Source organism: Pundamilia nyererei, unplaced genomic scaffold, assembly GCF_000239375.1.
Source record: "Pundamilia nyererei isolate P.nyererei 1_Seehausen unplaced genomic scaffold, PunNye1.0 scaffold00012, whole genome shotgun sequence".
NCBI classification, from domain to species: domain Eukaryota; kingdom Metazoa; phylum Chordata; class Actinopteri; order Cichliformes; family Cichlidae; genus Pundamilia; species Pundamilia nyererei.
In genome coordinates, this window is record NW_005187413.1 from 5,348,727 (window position 1) to 5,359,219 (window position 10,493).

General features: G+C 39.4%; 1 protein-coding gene across 3 annotated transcripts in view; it reads right to left on the bottom strand.

The window, feature by feature from the left end:
• The window catches only part of megf6b (multiple EGF-like-domains 6b), a 58,965-nt gene that overhangs the window by 23,255 nt on the left and 25,217 nt on the right, over positions 1–10,493 (bottom strand). For 2 of the 3 annotated variants that reach the window (XM_005724645.1, XM_005724644.1), the window contains exon 5: positions 6,360–6,482. In XM_005724645.1, coding sequence (XP_005724702.1) covers positions 6,360–6,482 — 123 coding nt within the window. Of the gene's footprint in view, positions 1–2,724; positions 3,054–6,359; positions 6,483–10,493 lie in introns of those variants that run through there. The other variant, XM_005724646.1, reaches the window with a different exon arrangement.

The following is a 10,493-nucleotide window of genomic DNA, read 5'->3' on the forward strand; positions in this document are numbered from 1 at the left end:
CACATTAAGAAGGTGAGTGTGAATGTTTTTTGGCTGCCGGATGATGCCTGTAAAAACAGCCAACACATCATTAAATACTATTATTCAGCGCCAAGTCAAATGTCTGGTTGAGAAATGCATTGTTCCGAACAGTCCTGGCCTCAGGCGGCCATCCAGCAAGGAACTATTTCAAGAATTCACTGGATTTCCTTTGGAAAGAGTTTTCTGAAAGCTTCCCTAAACTAGCTGATTATTTTAATTTACTGAACGTAAATATTAGTTAAATTTCATTTATTTCACATAACTGACTGCCTCGTTTCACAGACCACACATCTGGTCTTCAAGAGACATTGTAAACAGTTAAATGTAAATAAAATCTAGAAATAACTAATCAACATTCATCATGGTGCAAACTCTCCGTCACATTAAAAATAGACACTTTCACTCTCTAGGTGAAAAGAAAAATGTGAACATTGATACATAAATGCAAACGCCTCTATATATGGCTTTGCATTGACTCCCACAGTGGTTAGATGTGCCAAATAGGGTAATTTGCAAAGTTCAAAATGGCCTTTGATGTCAACATAAGCAGAATATATGCACAAACCCTTTGATGGACTGGGAAGCTGTTTAAGTTGCAACTTCTTTCATGGGAAATGTAAATGGGGCAAGAACTACGCATTGGGTGGATGGAAGAATAAAAATTAGATAATAGACTGAAAACGAGATGATGGATGAGGATTAATTATTCTTCAAGTGCACTTAAACTAAAAGAAGGATCTGAATATAAACTCATGTATACAGTGACACAATTATGGTCCTGCTACATCATTAATTTTTAAGTTAAAATGCCAGACTTATGTCTGACTGGGATTAGTAGAGGATGGATGAATGGATGGATGAACGGCGGACGGGTGGATAACAAATTTGGCGAGATTTAGGACACAGTAGTACTTGGTTAGAGGAAAAGATGATGGTTTTGGGTTAAACAGACTGTTTATTTTAGCTCATCTGGTGAATTCAAGTTCAAAATTCACTCTGTGTTGTGTTTTGGTTCTCACGTACTCCTAAGGGATATCTGTAAATGCTAAACGCTTCAGTATGTTCCCCATTTACAACTACTGTGGGTTTATCAGAGCTTTTTCTTTCTTTCTTTCTTTCATTTGTTTTTTTTTGTTTTTTTACCAAAAACAGCTGGCTGTTGCGTCTGAAAACGAATATTGCGGGCCAAAAAAACAAAACAGCTGTAGCTAAAAGCTGACAGAACTACAGCTTTTAATAGACCTGAGGGGATGTGCTGAGCTGGGTTATGAATCTCTGAGATTGTGTGAGCCAGTAAACCCTTTCACAATAGACGTGCACAAAGTCTTTTAGTACAATATGTAAAAATATTGATCATAGCAGCTGAGATAGTACATTTTGTGGTCTGTGAAAAGAGTAAGTACGGATATCAATCTCTAAATCAAAATTTGGTCTCCATGTGCTCGTGTCACACTGTGTGGGATACAGGCAGTGTGGCACCCTCACAATCCAAATCTGAGCTTCACGCAAACACTGTATTCAAGTTTCCACAGTATAGACTCGTGACACATAAATCAGAACCCAAAGTCTGTCACCTGACATTATAGCACACGATGGTGGAAAGCTGTGTTGTAAATTATGAAATCTCAGTGGTTATTATGATAACAAAAAAGGATAATAAAAAGAAGCATATGATTAGAATAAGGACATAAATGAATGATATGAGCATAAAGGGACTAAGATATTCATGCTTAATGGTTCTTATGAAAACCAGCCCAAGAAGCTGAATTATAGCAATATCCTTCAGCTGAACTTATCCACTCTCCGTAATATCCCGCAACATCCTCCGTTATAGTGCCCGGAGCTGAAAAATGGTTCTCAAGTTTCGTTTTTTTTGCTCTCTGCTGCCCACTTTAGCTTCATTTTACTCAGAAAAGCTGGCAGAGCCCCTACTTTCATTTTTCCGTCCATGCTGCATGTCGTCCTCTGGTTTGGTTTTGCATGAAACGGGACCAACACTGTGGAACTCCTGTTCCTGTGCCGACTGCAGCACACAGGCAGCGGATCAACTCCAGCCTGCTTTCCACATCCAGAACATAATCCTCCTCGATCTCCAGCCAAAGCCTCAACAGCACTTGGCTTTTAAACAGGGTGTATTAATTCTCTGCCTGTAGCTACCTACAGCACGGTGTTGTCTTCAAGGAAAATTACTTAGGATCCATTTAGGATAGATGATTTTTTTTTTTTTAATTTGGACATTAGAACAAATATTTTTGAACAGTCTTGACTCACCACCAAGAATTACATAAGGGACCATAGGGATTATCCCTCACCGCAATAGTCAATGAAGCTCATTTTTTCATGTGCTGATAAAAGTGAAGCATTTATCAGAGAGAAAAATTAGCTGAACGCTGCCAGACAGAGCAGACACATTATCAGTCAGATGGATTAACTCCTCCTGCTACTGTAAACTTCCTGCATGTCCATTTAGCCCTCTGTAAAAAGAAATGTGCTTAAAGATTTAAAAGAGAAATGCAAATTGTTGAATTTTCTGTAATATGATACAAAACGTACATATTGTAAAATAACACAAAGGTGTGCAATTTAAATATCGGCGCCGCTAAATAAGTAACCTTCGCATTTCTTTAAAATTTTATTCCAAAATCAGCATTAGAGCTGCTGCCACTGCTTCATTTGCATTTTGGCTCAGAAATGATCACTTACCTGCAGCCAGGTAGCCAAAGTTGTAGCCACGGTATCCATGGTAACAGTGTGGCCTATAGCAAATCCTTCTATAGTGACTGTATGGATAGTTTGCAGCAGAAGTCAAAGACACCACTGCTACAATGACCACCAAAATAAAAATCCAGCTTCCTGGTGGCAAAGCCATGGCTTAGGTTTAATAAATCAAAAACTATTTAAAACAAAAGGGGAAAAAAAAGATTTTAGAAATGCCCAAAGATCTGTTGCAAAAGATCTACTGTCAACATTTTTGTTAAGGCTAATAAGTTTGTTTGTTGGCTGGCAATGGACGACCATGCTCCAGTAAAGACTGGTCTGAAATAACATGGTAAGTACTTCTTTTTCACTCTGTCTCCTGAATTTTCTTTCCCCCTCCCTCCATCTCCCTCTCTCTACTTCACCCTCCCAAACCTCGATGTCCATCACACCATAGATCCTCCTCTCCCTCCTTTTTCTCTTTCCCACTCTTTCCCACTTGTCCCCATATTTCACTATAAGGAGCACATCCAGTACTACATTAACTACATAGATAGATTTAGAAAAAAAAAATCTGTATTTCACAAGCCAGGAGTGATTGATTTCTTTGCCTCATATTGCTCACTCAGCCACTGTGTTTTCACATTTCTTCAAAGAATATTGTGTGTGTAAAAAGGATTTATGAGCACTCATAAGTCAGGTGTTGGAGAAGGAATGTGAATCGTCTAGAGGATGTGCTGACTAATATATTTTTCTTTTGATACTGACATGTATCAAAAAAGTCTGTCACCAAAGGAACGTCAAATTTGACGAGTGCCAGAAGTCAAATTCGGTATTTTCAATCCAAACATCTGAGAAAGGAATGCATCTCACGGGCTATTCAATAGCAGATCCATTGTGCTCTCTCTCATCTGATGCCAACACATACAAACACCGCAGCACGACCCCAACAGTGCTGTAAAGAAAAAGTGCAAAATCATCCTTATGATCAGAATCCCATCACCCATTGGAAGAGAAATGATACGAAGAGGCTTCTTTTATGACTTTTATAACTCCTCTTTTTAATAATTTATCCTTAAAGTCTTTGTGCAAGCATCTAAGAAGTTTGCAACATTGTACATTTATGCTAAACAAATATTAGAATCACTGGGACAATGAAGCCAGCCAGAAAAGAAAATAAGCCTGATTAAGTAAGGAGTATGCATAATAAGCCCAAAGCCTGTGAAAACAACTCACCAGAGTAAAAAGGAAATATGGATCGAGTACCAGCAAAGAGAAACTTGGCAACACCAAGGTGTTTTCCTTTAAAAATCATCTTTACAGTAAGCGCTCTGTTCTCTGGGTTAGCCTGGGCATCTAGTACCTGCTGATTTTAGTTTGGGATTATTCTGGCGTGTGCTAAGTATTACTCTTCCAGTTTGTAATGGTCCGAGCTAAAAAGTTAATTTGACATGACGGCTAACGTGTTGACACTACGGCTCAACACTCAACATGACAACTGTTACTGTTGGCTCTCTCAGCACTGTTTGTGTCAGTCCTGCAGAGTCCTAACAAATAAATAAAAAGAAATTTGAGCATTTTGCTAACTGTTTAAAACGAGGTTCCCCAATGCACTACCCAGAGTGATTTATTCTTGAGGGCCATAGACTGTAAATAACAGATGGACATTGATACTCTGATGCCATCCACTGCTTCGAACTTTGCATTTTGGCAGTTACCATCTTCTTCTGTTAAAAAACAGACGTCATGAGTGGGTGTTGGATTTGCTGGAGAAAGAAATAATCCTGCATGTTTATATCTGGGTTATGAATCATACCCTGGTTTATTATCTATTTTTGTCTACTATAATTTATTAAATGATATCCTAGTATATTAAATGAGACTTGAGACTCGCCTCCTTTAGGCCATTAGAAAGAATAGAGCCTTAAGGCAAGTCTGTTCCTACCAACAAGTTATGTCTCTCTTTCATATACAGTGCATGTGAAAAGCTAACTGAATGGATTTGTCTCTCATCTGGACTCCTGCGCCTCTGCAGCCCTCTGAGCTTCAGGCTGTCATCGAAATGAAAAGCAGATCACTTTCCACAGACAGTGCGAGACACACACAACTCTAGCTTCAACATCTAAAGCATCAAACATTGAAAGCTTCTAGCCAGTTTCTTTTACCTCTGTTAATACTCCTGTCAGTTACAGACAATTAGGGCATTAATGCTGTTTTTCTCCAGTACACACCAGTGGCAAAGACAGACAGCTATGAAAGCCAGCTGTGACAACGTTCACATCAGCTCTCCTAATAACCGTGACCTGGATCAGATCTCTCTCTGGTTCCTCCTGCAGCCGTACCACCGAGCACTCCAGCGTCTCTCCTCTGGGCTTGGCTGGTACACACAGGATTCATTATTCTGATTAAAGCCCTTGCAGAGATTTCCTAACCAGAAACATCAAACTATCATGAAGTAAAAACAAATCTCATGGGAAAATATCAGTTTTGATGAAATACAGGGCAGAGATACTGGGCTTCATGATAGATAGCTACAGTTTCCTATTTAACAGACACTGAGTCATGAAGAGCAGATGTCAAGATAATTTTATTATCTATGATGTGCAATGTAAAAATAGCTGGTACTGTGGTTCACTCAAATTGACAATCAGATTGTTTTGGTATGAGGTGACATTTCCAAGTAGTATTAAACTAATAAATGGCAACGAATGTTCCCTTTACAAGGGATCATTTGTAATGTCAGAGTAACTCGTGCTTTTAGGCGTTATCTACACAGAGACAACTGCAAGTTAAAAAAGAAAAAAACAGCTTCACAGCTGATTATTTTGAGAATATTTGTATCAGAAAACCAACCATATGACAATCAGAACCTCAATGTTTCCATCATAAATAATCTCATTTTTTATTTTCATATTTTTCATAATGTTTGTTTATGAGATGAAGTGTTACTGAGAGCACAGCTCTTTTCTGAACCCGATTCTTTTAGAAGTCTCTTCCACCCCATCGTTGCCAACTTCTTGCTAATAGTGCCTTGAGGCAACTGTTGTTGTGATTTGCCGCTATAAAAATAAATAACTTCCAGGGTTAAAAAGCTTGCTCAAGGGCAGCCCGATGGAAGAAGTTCACTACTTCTTCTATCCTCCTGCCTGGAGCTAAAACCACCAACCTTTAGGTCACAAGACCAATTGTAGCCCATACAGACATTAAAGGGAAAGTCTTTGTCACCTAACCCAGGTAACTTTGCAATAGTATCCTTCACTGTCATTTAGTTCAATCAGCTGCCTTGACATTTAACTTCAAACCATTTAACTTGCCCACTTTGGGCCACCAGCAGTCTGATGTCCCTGAATGTAACTGACTTCTTGTGGCCTCTGGTCATTCCCTTACTCTCCAGACCCACAGAGGCCATCATATAACTGTTTTAAGAGACTGAATCTGTTAAGGGGCATCCACACATTGTTACATATCACTTTGTTGCTGACACTTGGATACTAGTGTACTTTTCAGGCTACAGTTGCCTAGGTAACCTTCATCATTTGCTGTGTGGATGCCCTGTAATTATGATAATTTATGTGCCATTAATGCACTTAAAATGTGTAAAATTCCCAGAGCGCCGTTTTGAAATTAAACACCACACTGACCTTGACATGTTTTTCCATCTTCGTTCAGTTTCTGTCCAGGAGGACACCTGCAGTAGAAACTTCCAATGGTGTTACAGCAGAGAGCTTCACAGCCTCCATTGGTCTCCTCACATTCATTCACATCTGACAGGGGAAAAATACGACAAAGCACTGATGAAATGTTTATTCCTCGCTTTTAATCTCCTTATTATTATTTACATGTGAACTAAAGTGAAACCTCTGAGAAAGAAGAACAAAGGATAGATCATGCTAAATGAAAAGGATGTACTGAAATAGTGTCTAAGATAAAACAGGGTTATGCTTCTTTGAGCATGAGAGACTCTCACTTCCTTTTCATGTTGTTTTATTGTGTTTTAAATGTCGTGCGCGAATAAACTTGGACGTGTCAAAAGTACTGAAGGGCCTGGAACTACAAGAAAATCGCTGTGGTAAACTCGGTGCCCTTTTTCCATCCTTCAGTTTGTTTCTTGGTACCAACTTGAAGGAAAATAGGGAAAAAAAGAAGAAAAAAAGAAAAGAAAAGGTAGAATATATCCAGAAGAGAATCAAACTATAAACAGCGATTAATTAAGCGGAACAAATGGAAATATGAGGCAGTAACATGTTGCCCTCATTCACTCTTACCTGCAAACCTACTTCAACATGAACCAGAGCAAGGATTTGTCCTGTTCATGCAAAACATCCTGAACACTTCCACATAAGCTCACTGCTTTCCATTTCATTCCCAATCGTTAAACGTGCTGCCAAATCTGTCATCAACGACACAAGATAAAATCTTTCCCTGCAGTTCCCAAACTACCCATAATAACCAGGGTCAGATACAGGCGCTGACAGTCCAGCGTATCATAACTGAAGCAGCAGAGATTCCACATAATGAGGAGATGTTAAAATTGAGAATAAACGGAATAATGTGTAACAGATTATTCAGTTTACACCACAGTTTAAGGACACGGATGCGGATTCACTGCATTACTATTAAATTTAGTTCATATGGAACATTGTCAGCAGAGATCATGCTCGGAGCAAAGTTTTATACCTGATGACACTGGGTGTTTTACTTGTCATGCCAGCAGAAGGAATCTTGGACTGAAAACTGAAGACTATGGAAAAAATTAAGGGGGAACATTCACTTGGAAGTTGGCACCTTGTAAACTTTCTCCACGTTCATAAAAAGAGGAGAGTTACTGTACAGACCGACGACTACGAATGCAGAGAAAATTGCTTTATTAGAGCTTTTTTCCCCTTTACTAGCAAATCTTGCTCACGTCGCAGTGCCAGCGTCTCACCAGCTAATTATACCATTTCCCTCTCGGTTTACAACATCTGGAAATGTTCGGACTGAAAACAGCGAACTCTCTGTTGGCAGTGAGATGTCACCTTTAACATTAATACAATTTTATTACACAGTGAAACGTAATTTATAATCAGTTTATTACACCGATCCTTCTTTGAAGCAGTACAGCTAGAGACCTAATTTGTGATCCTTACCAATTTTTATATGGGACCTACATCACAAGAGCTTAAATTAATGGGTCTGGGTCCTGGGGTAAGAGAGAGTGCCCACCTTTTGATACAGTTCATTTAGCCTGTAATATATGGACCGTGGAAAACGGCAGTCTCGATGCAGAAAAACAACCAGGCAACTTGACCTGAAGTCAAGGTCAGAACTCAGCACTGACGACCCCTCTCCATCCCCAGGCCACACACCTGTGGCAGCTTGAGCAGGGGTTTGAGCAGGGTCACTGTCACGCTCATCATTCTCCCTAGTCTTTCTGCCCAATAAGAGAGCAGGAATGTGGAACTTCAATGGGTCAGGAAGAGAATACACAAAGCAGCAGTGGAATACTGAATGTCTCCCCTGGCTCAGTAACATACCATATAGTCCTTATTTCTCCATCAGGATGGCAGTTTTAATGAGCGAGACTTTGGATGGGCTGCACACAGAAATGGAGCTTTAATTACATTTTAGGTATATAAATATTAAACACTGTATATATTTTCCTTTTGCAATGGAGAGTATTTGAAAACACAGTAGATAAAAAAAAACCCTCCAAAATCTCTATGACAGCGTTCATACTAAACCAGGGGTCCCCAACCCCAGTCCACGAGGGCCGGTGTCCCTGCAGGTTTTAGATCTCACTCTGGGTCAACACACCTGAATCACATGATTAGTTCATTACCAGGGCTCTGGAGAACTGAAGACATGTTGAGAAGGTAATTTATCATTTAAATCAGCTGTGATGGATCAAGGACACGTCTAAAACCTGCAGGGACACCGGCCCTCGTGGACTGGGATTGGGGACCCCTGTACTAAACTAAACTTAATCCAAAACTGCCACGTAAACCAGCCACAAAAGTTATCTCAGATTTTTAAACCTAATGACTACTGAGCTGAATATGGTGGCTGAAACAGAGGTTACAAACCTACTTTAACCTAGATGGGGGGTTGGTGATATATTTTTCCATTGCACTTTAACCCATCTATCAAACCGTCACCAGACTGAACCTCCAGCAGAGGTACCAGACACTGAAACAAGAGCTTTAAAGTAGGGAAGCGTTTAAAGATCAACGCCATCCCGTGAACATCAGATCACAGAGGTTTCTTCTGCGCCTCTGTGGTGGGGATGAGTGTGTGTGTTTTTTCCAAAATGAGATCAGATGCCTGGAACATAGCGGTGTGTCTGCAGCCCAACTTCTTCCCTCAGTCAAAGGGCAGCATTCAGGGTTGAACCCATGCTGTCTCTCATGAGACGATTTCACCATATGGTAGATACCTAACTGTGTCAGTTATGCAGCACACACTTCTCTTAGAGATAAACCAATTATACGTCAATTTTAACATCACTGAATTTACACCAGAAATGACATGATAAAATAAAAATCATTGAGTTGATGGTAAAATCTCATCTTTGGATGTATTCAAGGAGTTAGATGAGACAATCACTTAGCTCAGTGTTGCACAACAAAAGATAACAGCAGCGTATGTCAATCATATCTTGTTCTTGGTTTAAAAAATATATGCCTTTAATTATTTTATCCATAAAATGTTAAAAATGCCAATCACAATATGCTAAAGTGATGAGTTGAATATATAAAAAAAGGAAAAGGCACTGAGCTGCAAAGACGCATCTAATATGCTTGATTTTTATTTCCTTTTCATCAAATTTGGTAGAATTACACTGAGAATTTTTACCACCAAGTTCTCCCCTCTTGCTGGTAGGGCATAGGCAAAGCACCTCATGCCCAAGTCACCCAGAGGACATCCTACTCAGTTGCCTGAGTCACCTAAACTAGATCTTTCAATATGGAGAAGTGACGGCTCTGAGCCCCTCACAAAAGACCAACCTCCTCATCCTGCCTCAAACAGAGAGTCCAGACACATGTCTGCCATTTTGACCAAAGTACAAATACTTGTTTTGCCAGAGGATTTTCAAATGTCACTCAGTATTTCACCCAATCCTCTTGTCCAAGGCTTTTCTTACAGTTGTGGAGCTGTTACTGAGTAAAATTTGAGATATTCATTGGTGGAAACTGAAACAACGTACATCCTGAAAACAAAATACATCTAATTTACTACGGCTTACTTTCATATTAGCCCGGCAGCAGAGTCACTGTGTTTAGTTTTATTTAGCCCTCTAACAAAGACGTGCTGATCCAACTGCATGCTAATTTTGGAGGCTGTAGTTAGTGGTTCGGTATTTTATTGCAGTGTACTGAGAGCTTCCTGATGTTTATAGAAGAAGTGGGGCCACATTCCCCAAAACCAAGACCATCTCCTCTAACACCATGAAATAAAAAGCTCATAAATTATTACATTACCATTAAGGAGACGAGAAAAGAGACACTATTTTATCAAATACTTATTTTTAACTTATTTACTTCATCATGGACTAACTACACTGACTACAAGAGCATAGGAATGGCTAATAGCATCATTAAAATTAATTTCAAGCAAACCCTGGAACTGGTTCTTACCTTCTAACCTCTTCAAGTATAAATAAAGGTGGAGTTTCTTCTCATTGTTCTCTGAAGTCAACACAGTCATTGCTACATCGCCATGAAAGACAAACTGAGCTGTTATGTCTTCTTGAATTCTAATAAAACACATCTTTGGAAATGTATGAAAACTATGTA